General features: G+C 51.5%; 3 protein-coding genes across 36 annotated transcripts; all 3 read right to left on the bottom strand.

Annotated features, from left to right (window-relative positions):
- Positions 1-733: 733 nt before the first annotated feature.
- LOC123068401 (uncharacterized) lies at positions 734-8,715 on the bottom strand. Of its 2 annotated transcripts, none has more exons than XM_044490990.1 (6): positions 8,005-8,715; positions 7,682-7,896; positions 7,476-7,600; positions 7,351-7,389; positions 7,016-7,081; positions 734-1,236 (listed from the first exon to the last, which is right to left on the bottom strand). In XM_044490990.1, the coding sequence occupies exons 1-6, from the start codon at positions 8,706-8,708 to the stop codon at positions 736-738; spliced, it is 1,650 nt and encodes a 549-aa protein (XP_044346925.1). In that variant the 5' UTR covers positions 8,709-8,715; the 3' UTR covers positions 734-735. The 2 variants fall into 2 exon arrangements, with proteins under 2 accessions (XP_044346925.1, XP_044346926.1); XM_044490991.1 differs by having other exon boundaries at positions 1,003-1,124.
- Positions 8,716-9,237: 522 nt separating this feature from the next.
- On the bottom strand, positions 9,238-11,488 carry LOC123068402 (protein PHYTOCHROME-DEPENDENT LATE-FLOWERING). 2 transcript variants are annotated; one of them, XM_044490993.1, is made up of 8 exons: positions 11,236-11,488; positions 11,007-11,091; positions 10,823-10,887; positions 10,633-10,707; positions 10,002-10,082; positions 9,761-9,916; positions 9,581-9,666; positions 9,238-9,478 (listed from the first exon to the last, which is right to left on the bottom strand). In XM_044490993.1, exons 1-8 carry the CDS (start codon positions 11,347-11,349, stop codon positions 9,469-9,471), a joined length of 672 nt encoding a protein of 223 aa, XP_044346928.1. In that variant the 5' UTR covers positions 11,350-11,488; the 3' UTR covers positions 9,238-9,468. The 2 variants fall into 2 exon arrangements, with proteins under 2 accessions (XP_044346928.1, XP_044346927.1); XM_044490992.1 differs by having other exon boundaries at positions 11,007-11,488.
- Positions 11,489-11,760: 272 nt separating this feature from the next.
- On the bottom strand, positions 11,761-15,301 carry LOC123068404 (uncharacterized). Of its 32 annotated transcripts, none has more exons than XR_006431709.1 (8): positions 15,179-15,301; positions 14,487-15,100; positions 14,204-14,341; positions 13,657-13,699; positions 13,197-13,289; positions 13,043-13,100; positions 12,863-12,903; positions 12,237-12,689 (listed from the first exon to the last, which is right to left on the bottom strand). XR_006431709.1 is itself a non-coding variant. In XM_044490994.1 (4 exons), the coding sequence occupies exons 2-4, from the start codon at positions 14,668-14,670 to the stop codon at positions 13,231-13,233; spliced, it is 381 nt and encodes a 126-aa protein (XP_044346929.1). In that variant the 5' UTR covers positions 14,671-15,100; positions 15,179-15,301; the 3' UTR covers positions 13,107-13,230. The 32 variants fall into 32 exon arrangements, 1 of the variants encoding a protein (XP_044346929.1); XR_006431725.1 differs by having other exon boundaries at positions 12,237-12,327; positions 13,639-13,699; XR_006431716.1 differs by having other exon boundaries at positions 13,639-13,699.
- Positions 15,302-18,140: the final 2,839 nt, after the last annotated feature.

An 18,140-nucleotide genomic window follows, 5' to 3' on the forward strand; every position in this document is an offset into this window, starting at 1 on the left:
TGTGACGCTGCCATCGGAGCCGGTGGTCGGAGAGCTCGTCTGCGGGCTTCCAGTTCCAGCGGGATGCAGCCCCGACAGCAGCATGCTCCTCCCGGCCTGCATTGGAGGCAGGTTGTTGATCTGCGCCTGCCTGCCCAAATCCTGGAAACCCCACCGGTACGTCCTGCCGCCGTGCTGCTGCTGTGGAGGAGTCGGAGTCTGGTGCCAGTGGCCATAGCTGCCTGCACCCATGCTCGCAGTCGTACGGTATCTCTCGCTGGACCCTCCTGGTATATCGTGTCTGCTTTGGGGGTAGTAGTACTGCTGGTGCTGATCCGTTGAGCGCGCCCCGCCTGAGAATGGCGGCCGCCTCTGGTCTTGTTGGAAGGCTCTGCTGTTGTACTGCTGCTCGGCTGGGTAACCAGGATTCGAGAAGTGGGATGCATCGACGTTTGCCGACGTTGGGTGTTGCTGCTCTGGCTGTACCCATTGCTGCTGGCTCCCTTGGTGCATAGCATTTGTATGATGATCATCTGGCAGCCACCATTGCTGCTGGCTCCCTTGATGCTGGAGATTTGCATGACCATCCGGCATTCCCCATTGCTGCTGGCTCCCTTGGCGCCGAACGTTTGCGTGTGCATATGTTTGCCCCCACTGCTGATTGCCCCCTTGCTGCGGAACATTTGCGTGTGCGTATGGCTGCCCCCGCTGCTGGTAACTCCCTTGCTGCGGAACATTTGCGTGTGCATATGGTTGCTACCGCTGCTGGTTACTCCCTTGCTGCGGAACACTTGCATGCGCATATGGTTGCCCCTGCTGCCGGTTACTCCTGCGCTGCGGAACATTTGTGTCTGCATATGGTTTCCCCCGTTGCTGCTTACCCCCTAGCCGTGGAGCATTTGTGTGTGCATATGACTGCCCCCACTGCTGAGTACTCCCTTGCTGCATGGCATTTCTGTGTGCATCTGGCATCCCCCAGTGCTGACTCCCTTCGTGCTGGGCATTTGCATGCACATCTGGCAGGCCCCACTGCCGACTCCCTTGATACAGAACATTGGCATGTACATCTAGCAGTCCCCACTGCTGGCTCCCTTGCTGCCGAGCATGGGCATGTACATCTGGGAGCCTCTTCTCCGATGCAAAACCTGTATCCTTACATTCATTAATCACAACGGTTTTCGCAACAGAAGGCGAGAACCCCTGGTACTGTGGATGTTCTCCAGTCAGATAGTCGGGCTGAGATACATCTGTGGATTGCTGAAAAATGATGGCGCATTCGAGTAAGTGATGCAAAAGGCGGCGTGTCGATATGGTAGGACTAAGGTTCCTACCGGCTCGGCTCCTTAGGTTGTAGGGGCAGAACAGCAGGGGTTGGGGGCGAGAGCGGCGGCTCCGGCGCGTCGGCGCCGTCGCGAGGGAGGAGGAGGGCGGCGGCGGTTAGGGCTGGCGCGGCTAGGGTTCCGGCTCCTCTAGGAGCCGGGCAATAGGATAGGAAATATCTTTATTGCTTAATCTCAAAAAGGTGTCTTACAACTAATATTTATAACCTGAAAACAAAATAGCCTAAGATAACTTGTGGGCCAAGCCCCTAACTACTGCCCAGTGGGCCTCCTCCGGTTATACGTTAAACCGGTCGTCCTCGAGCTGAAAGTCTGGATAGTGGTGGCGGAAGTCATCACGTGGCTCCCAAGTAACCTCCTCCACCGGAAGACCCGCCCACTGGATCAAGACGAACCACACCCCACGACGGAGTTGTGCCTTCAACACCTTCTCTGGCTCCGGAAGAAGACGTCCGTTGGCGGTCGGAGGAAGCGCTGGTGCAGCCGCCGGTGGCTCTCCACGAAAAGGCTTGAGCAGCCCCACATGAAACACATCGTGGATGCGAGCGCCGGCCGGTAGCTGAAGGCGATAGGCCACCTGCCCGATGCGCTCCAAGATGGCGAAGGGTCCCGCGTAGCGAGGACCGAGCTTGCGCTTCGCGCGCGGGTTGAGTGACTGCGTAGAGCGGTGGAGAAGACGCAGCCACACCCAATCACCCACCGCGAACTCCGCCTCGCGATGGTGGTCGTCGTAGTAATGCTTCGCCAGCTGCTGAGCCTGAAGGAGACGCTGACGGACCTCAGCAAGCATCTCGTCACGGGTGCAAATAAGGTCGCCCGCGACCTCCGTCCGCGTCGTAGCCGGGTCCACCGGCAAGATAGGCGAAGGTGGCCGCCCGTAGACCACCTCAAATGGTGTCGCACGCAGGGCGGAGTGATAGGAGGTGTTGTAGCAGTACTCCGCCCATGCGAGCCAATCCACCCAAGCGCGAGGCCGATCACCTGTAACACAGCGTAAATACATGGCAATCACCTTGTTAACCACCTCAGATTGGCCGTCCGTCTGGGGGTGGAAGGTCGTGCTGAAGCGGAGCTTAACTCCCGCCATCCTGAAGAGGTCGCGCCAAACATGGCCCGTGAACACCGTGTCGCGATCACTGACGATCGAAGAAGGGAAACCGTGCAGAAGGACAATACCGTCGAAGAAGGCACGGGCCACGGACACGGCGGTGTAGGAATGCCCCAGCGCGATGAAGTGAGCATACTTAGAAAAGCGGTCAACCACCGTGAGAATGACCGATTTGCCTCCCACATTGGGAAGGCCCTCGATGAAGTCCATGGAGATATCTGCCCAGACATGAGATGGCACGTCCAAGGGCTGAAGAAGATCAGCCGGCCGTAACGTCTCCGTCTTTGTTGCGCTGGCACGTCGCACAAGAGTGCACCCAATCACGGACCAAGGCGCGATCACCAGGAATGTAGAAGTCGGCGCGGACATGATGGAGGGTTTTCTGCACACCCTCATGGCCAGTCGAGTGGGCTAGCAGCAAGACCTGGTGACGGAGATCATCATGCGCCGGAACGAAGACACGGCGCCCATGGACGAGCAGGCCGTCGGTGAAGCGCCAGGGCTCCTCCAGGTCGCCGGCCGCCAGCTGCTGCAGGAGGATCGCGTCGGCCGCGGTTGCCGTGGCCCGGCGAATGTCGTCGAAGAGGCCGAAAGTCGGCCCTGAGCGGATGCACAATGCCGTCCCCTCGGAGTCGCCGATGACGGAGTCGAGGTCGGCGTCGCGACGGGACAAGGCATCGGCCACGGTGTTAAGACGGCCCGGGCGGTACTCAACAGAGAAATCGAAGCCGAAGAGCTTGCTAATCCACTGGTGCTGCGGCACGGTCGAGAGCCTCTGATCCAGCAAGAACTTGAGGCTGTAGTGGTCCGTGCGAATCTGGAAAGACCGGCCCCACAGATAGGGCCGCCAATGGCGCACCGCCTGCACCAAGCCAATGAGCTCCCGCTCGTACGCCGCGAGCTTGAGATGGCGCGGGGCGAAGGGCCGGCTGAAGAAGGCGAGAGGGCCATCGCCCTGATGAAGCACAGCGCCGAACCCTGCACCCGAGGCGTCACAGTCCACCACGAACGGGCGGTCGAAGTCCGGCATCTGAAGAACGGGCCCCGTCGTGAGGGCCCCCTTGAGGGCCTTAAATGTTGTCGTCGCCTCCTCGTCCCAGGTGAAGGCGTCGCGGCGCAACAGTCGCGTGAGTGGCGAAGTGATGAGGCCAAACTCCCGGATGAACTTCCGGCAGTATCCAGCAAGGCCGAGAAACCCGCGAAGATCTCGCGGAGACTGTGGCGTCGGCCAGGCGGCGACGACGGCCACCTTGTCGGCGTCCATAGCGACCCCGTCGGCCGAGATGACGTGGCCCATGTAGGCAACTGAAGGCGTCCCGAACAAGCACTTCGAGCGCTTAAGATGAAGATGGTGCGCCCGAAGCTCGTTGAAGACGATGGCGACGTGCTGGAGGTGCTCTGCCCAAGACGCACTGTAGATCAAAATATCATCAAAGAAAACGAGCACAAACCGACGCAAGTAGGGCCGGAGAACGTCGTTCATCAGAGCCTGGAAGGTCGCCGGGGCGTTGGTGAGGCCAAAGGGCATCACCAAGAACTCGAAGTGGCCGTGGTGAGTCCGAAACGCCGTCTTGGCGATGTCATCCGGGTGCATGCGCACCGGGTGGTACCCCGACCGGAGGTCGAGCTTGGTGAAGAAGCGCGCCCCGTGTAGCTCATCGAGGAGCTCATCGACCACCGGAATAGGGAATTTGTCCTTAAGCGTGACAGCATTAAGAGCATGGTAGTCGATATAGAAACGCCATGTGCCATCCGATTTGCGGACGAGCAGCACTGGCACGGTAAACGGCGAGGTGGAGAGCCTGATGATGCCTACCGCGAGCATGAGCGCACAGTGCCGCTCCAACTCGTCCTTCTGCAACTGCGGATAGCGGTAAGGACGTACCGCCACCGGCGTGGAGCCCGGCAGAAGGTGGATACGGTGATCATAAGCCCGGGCGAGCGAAAGCCCTGTGGCTCGGTGAAGAGGTCGTCGTGCTGCTGCAGAAGGCTCTCCAAGAGCGGTTGCTCGGCCTCGACGGTGGTCGCGGCCAACTGAAGTGGTGGTGCAGGTGCGGCACCCCCAATGTCGTCCCACCGAATGCGGCGGCCCATCCGCCAGAAGGTCATTGTCAGCGCGTCGAAGTCCTAGAGAATGGGACCCAGCATGCGCAAGAAGTCGACGCGAGGATGAAGTCGAAGCAGCCCAAGTCGATGTCGGCGTAGGTGATGGTGAAGTGCTCGTCGCCGATAGTGATGGGCACGTCGAGGGCGAGCCCGTGGCAGCGTAGACGGTCGCCATTAGCGACAGTGACCCGCAACTGCTCCCCGCCGGTCGGCTGTAAGGCAAGGCGCCGCATGGTGGTCTCCGGCAGGAAATTATGCGTGGAACCCGTGTCCAGGAGGGCCACCAGGCGCTCGCCATGGATCATGACCGGTAAGAGCATCGTCCGTTCATCATGGATGCCGGCCAGCGCGTGAAGCGAAACCATGAGAGCGGTGGCCGGGGCGGGCGCGGGAGCCGGTGCGGGCTCCGCGAGGGCTGGGGCGCCAAGGCCATCCTCCGGGGCGTCATCCTCGGTCTCGTCCGTCGTCTCCAAGTAGAAGAGGCGCGGGCAGACATGGCCTGGTGCATAAGGCGCATCACAGTTGAAGCACAGGCCCAAGCGCCGGCGTTCAAGCTGCTCCACCTAAGTGAGGCGCCGGAACGGCCGCGTCGGGGCCGGGGTGGCCGCTGGGGCGACGGTGGATGATGCAGGTGCTGGCGGAGGCGGCCGAGGGGGTTGTCGGCCCCCACGTGGCGCGGATGGCCGCGTCAACGCCTGGGCGCGCTGCTCGAACGCCCGAGCATAGTACATGGCCGTCTGAAGGTCTTGGGGCCCCTTCATCTCGACATCCACGCGGATGTGGTCGGGAAGGCCGCCGACGAAGAGCTCCGCCCGCTGTAGGGCCGTCACACCTGGCGCGTGGCACGCCAGGGCCTGGAAGCGGTCGGTGAAATCCTGCACCGTGGAGGTGAAAGGCAGGCGGCCCAACTCAGCCAAGCGGCTCCCGCGAACGGGTGGTCCGAAACAAAGACACAGCTCGCGGAAACGATCCCACGGGGGCATGCCGCCCTCGTCCTGCTCGAGGGCGTAGTACCATGTCTGGGCGGCCCCGTGGAGATATTAGGAAGCCAGCCAAGTGCGCTCCGATGCGGGCGTGCGATGTCCGTGGAAAAACTGGTCGCACTGGTTGAGCCAGTTAAGCGGGTCGTCTGAACCGTCGTAAGTGGCGAAGTCGATCTTAGCGAACCGGGGCGGCTGGTGTGGCGCGCCATGGCCCACTGCCTCGGCGGTGCGGAGGGTTGATGACGGCGCTCGGTCCATGGTGGGGAGGCCGGCGTAGTGCCCTGTGGTGCCCGACGCCTCGGACTACAACTGGGAACCCGACGGCGGTCGAGCCTCCGTGTAAGCCGGCGGAGGGGACGTCTCGTGGAGCCAGCCTGGAAGCGGAGACGGTGACGATGGAAAGCGGACCTCCTGGATTGGGAGGCCGCTCGGCGAGGACCGGCCCAGGCTAGAGCTGGGCGGGGGCGGTGGTGGCACCTGCACGGTTGCAGCCGGGAGGGACGGCGCGGACGGCGCGGCCCAAGTCGGCCACTGCGGGCCCTGGGCGGCGGCTGGCGGCGCGGGTGGCGTCGCAAGTGTCGGCGTTGGCCACTGTGGCCAAGGCGGCGTCGGAGCCGCCGGTGAGGGCAGTGCCGGATAGCCCCCGGTGATGGCCGCGGGGACGGAGTACCACGGCAGCGCCGGCTGACCCGCGGGCATGGCCGGATGGAGCTGCGGGGGCGGCCCATACGGGCTAGCCAAGTAGAGGCGGATGCCCTGGACCGTGACGACCAGGTCGTTGAGCACGCTGGCCATGGCCTCAGGCGTAAACTGCTGCGGCACGGGGGGAGGCGACGGCGGCGAGTGTTGGACGGGGGTGGCGGCTGGCCTTGGCCCGGCGTGGTGCCGGGTGTAGGGGAGATCGGCGTCGACAGCGAAGCCGTGGCGCCCGCCGATAGCGAGGCCGTGACGCCCGGCGATGAAGCGGCGGCGGTGGTGGAGTTGGTGGCAGCGGCGGTGGGGGAGTTGGCGGGCAGCGGCGGTGGTGGCCAGTTTGGTGGCGACGAAGACATGGTCGAAACCCGGGTACCTGATACCAAATTGATAGGACTAGGGTTCCTACCGGCTCGGCTCCTTAGGTTGTAGGAGCAGTACAGCAGGGGTTGTGGGCGAGAGCGGCGGCTCCGGCGCGTCGGCGCCGTCGCGAGGGAGGAGGAGGGCGGCGGCGGTTAGGGCTGGCGCGGCTAGGGTTCTGGCTCCTCCGGGAGCCGGGCAATAGGATAGAAAATATCTTTATTGCTTAATCTCAAAAAGGTGTCTTACAACTAATATTTATAACCTGAAAACGAAATAGCCTAAGATAACTTGTGGGCCAAGCCCCTAACTACTGCCCAGTGGGCCTCCTCAGGTTATACGTTAAACCGGTCATAACACGATATGGGAAAATATCTGGGAAATCTTAATGTGCGAGAAAAGAGTGCTACTGAAAATGCGAGTATTAAAAGGAATCCTCATCTTACCTGTGTGAGTTCAGAGAATCCATTACAGACCGTAGAATTGCATAGTGTGTAGCCATCCCGTTTCATCTGCATATACAACCCAAAACTCAGAAATAGATTACTTCAGTATACAAAGACGACAGTTCCTAAAAAAATTAAATTCATTCAGGGAAGCAACTAGTTTAATATGCACAACCTGTGAACAATAAACAATACTGATTTAAACATATATCAACAGCTTGTCAATGCCTAACGGCAAATGGTAAGACAGAATATTTTTCTTTAACCGGATAAAGACAGAAAGGTTCAATTACTTTATTGTCAAAACAATGCCTTGGAAGACAATGCTTACTTACCAGAAGAATGAATTGATCCACAAACTTTTTTGCTTGATCCTGAAGCATACCATAGAGGAGACAAAGATGAAGAGGTATTACAGTATTATTCTTGCATTGTAAAACTGAATTAAAATAGTACTCACAGAAGTGGGGAGAGTAGCGATGTGAAAACGCTCATCTCCCGATATCATTTCAACAGCTATTTGATGGTCATCCGGTGATTCAGACTCAAGAAGGCAAAGTATGTAATGAGATTGATCAACTATACCTGCCATGTGTGATGCTTTAGAACAAGAGTAGAACTAAGCGCAAAATAAGACTATGCGTGCACAAGCAGAAATAAACCCACCTCTACAGAAATACTGTACACGGTGAAAAACAAGGCTTCTAATATTTCGAGTATGCTTCGTTCTCCTAGTCAGACAGCATGAAATGGTCTCTTCCCGCGTGTATGGACTTCCCTCAGCACCCTCATACCGAATGTAACAAGATGGTGAGCAGGAATTCACTGGCGTCAATGTTTCAAAACCATCAATTTTAGCAGCATTCCCATCTGGTGCATGCCTACATAAAGAATAATGAACAATATAAAGAACTTCTATAATTCTGGCACCAGTTGTACCGAAAAAATCCAACTTAAAATGAGAAGTACAGAGTGAAGTTGTACAACACCTCTGGGTGGTTAGGATGACCTCTGATAGAATCCTTTCTATGTTAGGTTCAATGTTATATAAAGGGTGTCCAATGCACACCTCAATATCTGGAGAAATACCAAATTGACTGCTAGCACCATCAGTAACACCTGGCTCTATTGAGCTTCTGTCCTCACACGAACGCCTAACCAGAATATCAGCTTGTTTCTGCCCGTTCCCTTTGAAATGGATTTGCTGGTTCAGAGAAATGGTAGAAGTTTCTGATACTTTTATCTTTGAAGTAGTAGGTTGGGGCTCCATGGAAGCTTTATCCTCCTGAGGTTTGGCATCTGCATTTCTTGAACTTGCATTGCAGGAAGTTACAGGGGTCACTGAACTGTCTTTGAGCTCTCCTCCGTGATTGTCCACATCTACACATGAGACCAGATGACTTTCTCTCATCCTTGTATCCGAACAGTGAACCTTTTCAGGGATTTTTTCGATATGCAGACTATTTCTGTTCAAGGAAGAGTGTGGAAGAGTGGCCGGGAGTATTGACAGGGGCTCATTTTCCTTTCCTCTGCCGATTGACTGTTCTAACTTGACCTGAACCGGCAGCTCTTTTTGAGATCCCAGCTTAACCTTTTCAGGGAACTGTTCTAAACATGACTCATTTCTGTTGAAGGAAGGAAGTGGGTGATTTGTTGAGACAACTGAGAAGGGCTTCTGTTCCTGTAATGTCATGTCCTTTTGCCCATGGTCTGATCAACCATAACCTCAACTGGCAGTTCTTTCCGAGAACCCTGCTTAACCTTTTCGGCGAACATTTCTGGACATGGATCCTTTATGTTCAAGGAAGGAGTTGAGAAGGACTTCTGTTGATGTACTTCCATGTCCTTGTTGCCCATTATCTGATATACCCTGTCCTCAGCCGACGGTTCTTTTGGAGATCCTAGCATAAGACCTTCTTTATTTGAAGCCTCCGCTGACTTTTGAAACTGTTCATCGGAACTTTGGGAGCTCAACCTTGCACTTTTGTCTGAAAACAACCTTTCACGTTGAAGATTCGAGCACTCCTTTCTCTTTTGTGGTAGAACTGTCTCTGTTAGCAATCGTCCCTTTTTATGATCAACCTCCATGATATCTAAGTCCATCTGATGCTGATCATGATTCTGAAGAAAATTATCAGAAGCAGGAGTACTTGATGCACTTTGTTCTCTGTCACAGAAGGCAGAACAGTTGATAATGGAAGAAGAGCATTGTGTAGTATCTTCGGGATCAGACACTGCAGTTGATTTGGCACTGTTAACTTGGGGAGGTGATGGACAGTTCACTGGCAAGCAGCTCAGTATTCCGCTTGGCAAGACTTCTAGAGCTGAATTCTCAATGCATACTACTGCACCATCACAGGCGTCGCATTCCCTGGGCTTGCATTTTTCAGGAGGGCCAGGAGAAGTATTGAGAAGAGATGTCGCTTCCATTCGTTGTCTTCCCTTATGTAGACCTAAATCGATCTATTTGCATTCAATTTGGCACAAAAGCACAAGCTAAGTTGCAGTACTTTCTAAAGTTAACAAAAGAATTGAGTAGGATCCAGGAACTGAAAGCGGGGGTACCTTCTTAACAGAGTTGCAAAGCTTTTCGGCTTAGGATCCAAATTAAGCCTGGGTTGCAAGGAATTAATGATGGTCGACTCGGCAATCTGAAACATGCATAAGAAAAATAAATCAGGTGGGATTTTGGAAATAGTGGATGACAGTTAAACCTTGCCTTTCCAGGTTTACAGAAGTGCTGACCAGTTGCTCGTGATAAGTCCACGAAGCATCCGCAATCAAAGATAGATCATTGACAACACATTCAGTGCTCAATCTAAGAGCAATTCTGTTCATTATGGGGAAGTCGTCTTCTGAAGAATCATCCCCATTCGACAGGAAGGACCTGTAGTCCCGCACCTAGGTGCATTATACAATGTAAAGAAAGCCCACATAAGCAGAGAAAATATAGACACTGAAGTTGGAAGATAAGACTTCAGCTAACCTCACAAACAACAATTCCATTTTGGAATTTGCAAGGGACACCGTGCAATATATCTTTAGGCAGGCAGCCATACTCAATATCCTGTAAGAACACATTTATAAAAGTATAAAATCCACGGATGATGCACTACAAGAAACTGTAACAGAAATAAGAAGGCCATCTGGAGTCAGGACAACATAACTTGTTAATGATGCTCTGAATTTCTGGTAATAAATATGCAACCAAAGCTATCTGGTGGTTCCCCCACAGAAAGAATATACCATATAAAAGAAATAAAATGTACAATTCAAGAAATATTAAATGTTCAGTGGCTCTATGAATTGAGTGCACAGTGACACTTTACTCTGTTCTCATCAGCAAAAGAGAATCGTGTGGGTAACAAATTGCGACAGTCAAAATGCCTAGGCACGGTCTGTCGTCTCATGTGTTCGCCTCCGGCGCGCCCATAAATTTGTTGCACAGGAATGGACTGCGAAGTATAGCACCCACTCCGCAGTGCAATTACTCACTCCTTTTTTACCTTGTTTCTGTAACTTGAAAATCGACCCATGATTAATTACCCCCCGGCCCCCGGGTCAGCCCCCTGTCCCCTTGACAATTCAGAGAAAAACATAATGAGCACCATACGTACAGACAGCAGAGCTCTGGACGCCCTGGTGTAGGGCATCCTCTCTAGATCATCACCAACCAGGAACACAAGCATCCCCTGCACCGAAACCAACAGATTCGGACATGAGCAACCGACCACCATCATCAAGTAATCACACAAAACAAACGAACAAACATGTAGCAGCAGCGGCCAGTGCGACTCGCAGACAGACCTTGTCGAGCCCGCCGACCGAGTACCCATCCGGGAACAGATTCAGCGCGAAGGACACCTCGAGGCCTGCAGCACGTGAGATTTCAGCTTCACCAGCTTGTCGTTGAGCAACATTTGATTTGAGCGAGTACGGAACAAACAACAGATTAACCGAACAAATCGGGGCGGACAGGTCGGTGCCTCACCGAAATCGGCAGGATCGGCTCCGTCCCCGCCGTGCGCGGACAATCCGGCGGCGACGCCGTTGCCGCCACCGAGCCCCGGCCCCGCCTGCACGGTCGTTTCAGAATTCAGATGCTGAGTGTCCGTACGCTCGTGTTCACCGCGAAATCTCGCGATACGGAGGAGATAGACAGGCGCGATGCTTATCGTGAACGGAGACGGGGAGGTGGGAGGCGCGGCGAGGGTGCTCACCTCCCACGGCGGCGGCTTGGGCGACCCGTCCGGGGCGTCGGCGGCGGGGGCGGAGGCCGGAGGCGGCGGGTAGAAGCGGCGGCCGCGGCGGGAGAGCTTGAAGGAGACGACCATCGCGCCGCCGCGGTGGCGGTGGCGGTGGCGGTGGCTGGTAGGGTAGGGTTTTGCCCGGCGGTGGGTGGTTGGTCGGGGGTTTTTGGTCGGGGCTTCTGGAGGCAGAGGTGGCGCCAGGCGGCGAGGACGGGGAAGAGAGTGCGGGGGGCGCTTGATGGCCCACTGGCAGTGTCAGCGGGGTGGGGGGATCCCACCACGCGCGCGGTGTGGCGTGCCGTTGCAGGCGTGCGGCGGGCCCGCATGTCAGATGGGGTGGCGTGCTGCGCGGTGCCGGCGATATCTTAGCGAGGAAGATACGCATTTCTTCCGTTACTAGGAAATTGCCCGTGGATTGCAACGGAAACATAAGTATTCTAGTGGTTCAACATTAATTGCATGAAATATGTATCTTTGATACGATGCACCTGCTATAAGATAACATACTTTTTATAGGAAATTGATGCCTTGTTATTATTTAGTTCATGGCATTATCCGCCAGTACAACATCTTGAATACAATCTGTAGAAACACTAAACCAAGTTTTGCATTAAAAGGCAACCCTCCCTAGCTAAGATCTGAGCAGCTTTGTTTGCTATTCTCCTGGCCCAAGCCACTCAGAACTCGTCGATGCCTCACATCATCTTCTTTATCTCCTAGACAAGAGGACCAAACCTGGATCGGTCGATAACATCTGAGTTAATAACCCGCGCCATAAGTTGGTTGTCGGTTTTGAGAACAAGCTTTGTAGCGCCAACTTCGATTACAAGCTACACTCCTCGACGACAAGCGAGCATCTCCGTGTGTCTGGTCCAATGCAATCACGAATATACTTATTATAGAACTGGATGTTGTGTGTCTGGTCCAATGCCATCACGAATCAAGTAGTGTTTACTGGTTAATATTTGTGAGCTATGTGAAGATTGCATCTTGGACTTTGAGTTCACTTCTCTTGAGCGCTCCTTTCTCCTTGTTCCTTTTGCTCCCTTGAGCTCTTCATTCCTACAAAATAGTTAAATGTTAGTACCAGAGTATCTTGACAAAAATTCAGTAGAAAACAAATTTCTGTGCAAGGGGATATTTCAATGACTCCAGGAAAAGACAGTACAAGCAAAAATTTCAACATTCCCGAAGAAGTTTTTTGCATGAATATGAAACGAAAGTAGTCTTCGATAATCCACATTGAAGGTATACACATTAATAATACATTCCATGTCATGATTCCATGGTTATAAAAGAACTTTTTTGTCACCATTTGTACAAATGTTCATAGAGATTATTAACAAACTGTGCCAGCTATACATCAAAGCTGAATAAGGTTTCAGAATTTTCCACTGAAGAGCATCCTCTGCTGGACGAACATACTGCAGGCAAACAAAATAGTTACTTTCAAGAGTCCAGAGGAAGTTGAAATTGCATTACATTAGAATTAACCTAAAAACTTATATCATTTTATCTAATTTTAGCTTCCAAATTTGCAAGATCTTTAGAAGCAATATACATGTATTGATGTATAGACCTAGAACTTTGAATATACCAGTGGGGAATGAATCAATCATGGCATTGTTTTTTAAAGGCCTACAGACAATAAGACAACCATCATGAGATGTTCTTGTTCAATAACAAACTTGTATAAATCTAAGAAATTAACAGAGCGTGTAAGAGGTGAAACCACACAAAAATAATTAAAAGGAAGTTCATTAGGTTCGATACTTACAGTTGCTACATCAAACGCCTCCCTCAGTGCACCAGCTGGAAAAAAAGTCGGATTCTGTCTGCCATCACGCATACAACAAAGGTCAAAATCTAAGCAAAATTTTTTATTTCAAAAAGCCAAGCCTCATAAAATACCAGTAGATCAAAAGACTAACCAAGGGATGGACAAATCTTTACATCAGTTACATTTTAGACCTGAAAACTCAAAATTTTAGACCTGAGAAGGTGGTGTGTCCAGATCAGTAAAACTGCAACCACAAAAGGGGATGAACCATTTTAGACCTGAAAACTCAAAATTTTAAAACAAATGATAGATAAAATGCTCATGGAGCACTGAATCAAAAAATGTTTGAATGAGTATTTGTTCTTTGGGTTTTTTTTCCTCTTAGAAATCGGGTGAGGACAGTATGTGTCATTTAGCACCAAGATTCCCAGCCACTACTGCCTCCTCCTACATCTAGCAGTTGAAAACTTCAAATCAAGTAATGGATAGATCATAATGAATCTTTTTCACTTCAAACAATATGGTCAATCTTGTTCCATTCAAAAAAGATGATGCATCTTACTAAAGAGCCCATTCGGCTTGAAAGGAAGTACTTGTGAACGGCCGACAACCTGTAGGAAGTGCTCCTGAAGCTCGCTCACGTCCAACAATCACCTTGTGCGACGGCGGCAGGTGTGAGAAAACAGAACACACCAGGCTCGCCAGATATCGGCATGTCATACAATTAGTCACATCCAAGACTTCAAAACACAAGAATCAACATCTTATTTTTTTAAAGGAGCGACACATCTTAATGCGTAAAGAGAAGGCATAAGTGGGGTCATAATTACTATAATTAACCTAACTTTGTGGATTCTAACTTCTAAGACCTAGCAGGAGAGCAATATTTTCATCCATATTATTATACTCGATTATCCTTATAATGTAAACCTTTTCATAGAAAAGAGGAAATACTTTGCGTTGACATCTGTTTCGTAGTAGCCATAACAGAACTCTATATGCATCTCGTCCTAGGTTTAATGTAACGACCACTAAAGATGGTTATTTGCCTTTGACAACTAAACTGTTCCTGAAGTAGTTTCAAGTGTGCCACCTCTTTTGATGTATATGCAGCTAGTACAAATTTCTATGGTAGATTTTAGATAGAAAGGGAAATACCGTATCCAAATCTGGACTTCTGGAGCTTCATGGGCTTATTGTCCATTGTGTCCACCAACTCAACGTCCACTGTGAGCTCAGTGTCGGACTTGAACCAATGAACTGTAGCAGCAGGAACGACTTTCCATTTGCGAACACCTACATAGCCATCCAAATAAGATCATAGATCTCCCCAAAAACAAGAAGATTGAAGGCTAACTGATGCATCTGTTCTGGGCGTGAGCGGCAGGTAAAGTAGATAGATGTATTGTACAGATATGGAGAAAAGGTGAGAGCAAGGTACCATGTCGATTAATTGAAGCTGAGTTTTGTTCCACTGTTCTGCCTACTGTATGCCTCCAGTCCCTTCTCCTGTCAAACTCGTGAATATAGCAACAGCACAGGAAGGTGTAGGCTTTCAGAGATGAGGTTGAATATAGCAACAACAAAAAATAATTGGACATCAGGAAGCAGGTGAACCGAGGCATGTCCCGACGTCGGCAGCGCCCTCCATTAATCTGCTAGGCCGGGGGCGCAGAGGCCCACTTGCGGGAGAGGCAGGGAGGCGGCCATGGCACGGCGTTCTGGAGGAAGGCGACCATGGCATGGGGCGGCGGCGACTGCGCACGGCGCCGGCGCTCGGGAAGACGGAGGGCCATCATGGCGCGCGGAGCGAGGCGCAGAGGAACGGATCTGGTCGTGCAGAGGCCCACTTGCGGGAGAGGCAGGGAGGCGGCCATGGCAGGTCGTTCTGGAGGGAGGCAACCATGGCATGGGACGGCGGCGGCTGAGCGCGGCACCGGCGCTCGAGAAGACGGCGGACCATGGAGGCGCGCGGAGCGAGGCGGAGACGCACGGATCTGGCCGCTCCCACGTCAGATCGGGCCGCAGTGGAGCTCCACATCGGGATCCATGGGCCTGAGGCAAGATTTGTGTGAGAGAGGTCGGGAAGGGAGAAGGGAGAAGAAGAGAGATAGGGCGCACGGGAGGGGTTACCGGACAAAGGCTGGAGATCGGCATCGGTGGCGCTGGACGCCGGCATGAGATGCAAGCCAGAGGAGGGAGAAAACTGTGACGGAGAAAACCGGTAGGGGGGGAAAGAAAATCGAGTGGGACGATAGGTAGGTCGGAACGGGAGGAAAAAAATCGGTGCGGGAGGGGTCGTACGAGAGGCTTGACGAACGTAAGAGGGGAAACGAAATGCTACGTTTCTTTTAGATAGTAGAGATTCAGCCACTCCGTCCGTGTGTTTCAAACTATAATACAAAGTTTTAGGTGACTGCGTAGTTTTAAAAACTAAGGCCCTGTTTGATAGCAAATTACTCCCTCCGTCCCATAATGTAAGATGTTTTTTTGACACTAATGTAGTGCCAAAAAACGTCTTACATTATGAGACGGAGGGAGTATTTTCTAAGCATTTCGAGAATACTGCAGTTGTTGAGATTATCATAGTTTTATTTACAATGAGCTGTTTAATTGCTGCTAAAACTGTTGTTTTAATATTGTAGTATTCGACAAACTGTAGTTTTTTTCTTTGTATAATAGAAAGAACCCCAGACCTGTTTTAAAAAAAACAGAGAAGGCGAAAAGAAGGGACTGGCGTCGTTATCCTTCCGCACTCTGCTCTTGCTCTAGCCTCGTTCCCACGCCGCCGACGCCCTGTCGTCTTTGGAGAAATCTCCCTCGGCGGCCATGGGAAAGCAAAGAGACCGTTGCTCTATTGTCGTCGGCCGCCACACCCCGCATGATTTGTCTGAAATCTAACAGTCGTACCATTGCGATTTTGCTGTTTTTCATTCAGACAATTCAGATTCAGGTATCCCTGTTCAAAGCATACCACAACAAACTACACCTGGTACTTTTAGCACGGGATGGGGCTAGAGGCGAGTGCATGGAACGGTGGCTCAGCTCGGCTCAGCCGGCGGTATATCTGGCCATGGGCCGGGCCGGGCCGGGCTTGGGTCGGGCCTGAAAAAGCCCACGGCAGAAAACTGAGGCCCAGGCCCTCCCATGCCCTATCACTGGGCCTACTTTTCAAGCCCAAGCCCGGCCCATCTGGGAAAAAGCCCTAAAAAGCCCTTAGGGCTTAGGGCCGTGGGCCAGGCCTCTTCCTTAAAATGCCAATATGCCAAGCCCAAACCCGTCCAGGCCCTATCGATGGGCTCAAAACTCAGGCCCAAGCCCGGCCCATGGGCAAGCCCATCGGGCCTAGGCCCTAGATTTTAGGGCCGGGCCTGGGTGGGCCGACAGGGCCGGCCCTGAGATGGCCAGGACTAGCCGGCGGGAAGGAGTGAATGGGACATATGAGCTGGTTATTTCTTCCTTCGGGCTCCTGATGGGATGGCCCGTATGTTAGTTAGCTGAGCATGTGGATCAGGTCCGGCCAATAGGCGTGTGCTTGCCCTGCTAACGGCTAGGTAGCTGAGTGTTTGAACACATCAATATTGTGTTTTGCGGCAACAACCAAACACGTCATAGTAACCTCAATATTTCAACATACTTTAGTATGTCAAAACTGTGGTATCGTGTACCCACTGACAATAATATTACGGTTTTCAATACTTAGTTTTTCTAATACTTTACTACCAAACATAGCCTAAACCGGCGGTCGAATCGGCAAGGCCTCCGGTTCAGATTCTCACTGGTCGGGCCGTCGGTTCACCGGTTCGATTGCTTGCGGTTCTTTTACAATCAAAAAATAATTCAAAGTAATAATCCTCAATGACACTAAGCTCACCAGCTTTAAAGAACCGCCACAATCAATTCAAGTCTCCAATCGAAATTGGGTCAAAAAAATTCATTCAATTCTTTTATATTATACAGCATGCTTCCTAATTTGTAAGGACCCACAATTAATTGAGGTTTTTGATTTAGAATTGTGTCGCCTGGTTTTAACCGGGTCAACGAATTTCTCAAGGAGCTATCCCGTTCAATCCTTTTAATTCACTGTGTTCCTTGATTTTGAAACTCTTTCGTTCAATTGAGGTACTCAATTTTTCATTTGGTTTACGATTTCGATTGGCCCAATGATTTTTCAAATTGATCAGCGGCAGCCCGCCTACAAAAACATCTCAATACCGCACACCCACCTGCCACATGGAAAAAAGAGCGCTACAATGTGATACTGTAGCACCAATATAGTATAAGCTGCCATCGACGCAGAAATTTTGCCACATAAATATATGTTGGTTAGCGGATAACAAAGATATAATCACACCCCAGAAGGCCCATCAAATCATCGCATTAAATTAAAAATAAAACAAGTCCATCGTCTGCCCCACTTGACAAACTAAATAATCCAATAGTTCTAAAATAAAAGGGGTATTAGTTTTTCGAAAAGCCAAAATTCTTTAACTTTGACTAAGTTCACAAAAAAAATTGAATTCTTTAACTTTGACCAAGTTCACAACAAAAAATATCAACATCCACGATATTAAACAAAAGAAGCATGGAAACTCATTTCATGATGAATCTAATCATATATATTTGATATTATGGATTTTGATATATTTCTCTATAAATTTGACCAAACTTAACAGGTTTGACTTTTGAAAAAAGTAATACACCTTATTATATTTTAAAACAGAGTGAGTGCTTGTTTCAAAGAAACCCAACAATACCAACGGTGCAGCAAAGCGCGCCCAACTCTTCTAGTAAGAGGCTTTGATTTTTCTCCTTTTTTCTTTTTAGTTTTCTGTTCAATTCATGTGGCCACATTGAGCAGTGGGAAGACTTTACTTTTTTGTTTACTTTTGCTCAATTTACATGACCACAGTGAACAGTGTCCCATGTATGAGCAGTAATCATGCCCCTCCCCCCTCCCCCCCCCCCTTAACAGTGTTTCCTTAGAAAAAAGTAGACATAGTGTCTTGTGCGTGAGCAGTGAGCGTGCATAAACTGTACCCGTCGGACGATGTAAATGTGTGTCATTCCTTCTCCTTCCCACAATCTCCTCCGG

Source organism: Triticum aestivum, chromosome 3B, assembly GCF_018294505.1.
Source record: "Triticum aestivum cultivar Chinese Spring chromosome 3B, IWGSC CS RefSeq v2.1, whole genome shotgun sequence".
Classification (NCBI taxonomy): Eukaryota; Viridiplantae; Streptophyta; class Magnoliopsida; order Poales; family Poaceae; genus Triticum; species Triticum aestivum.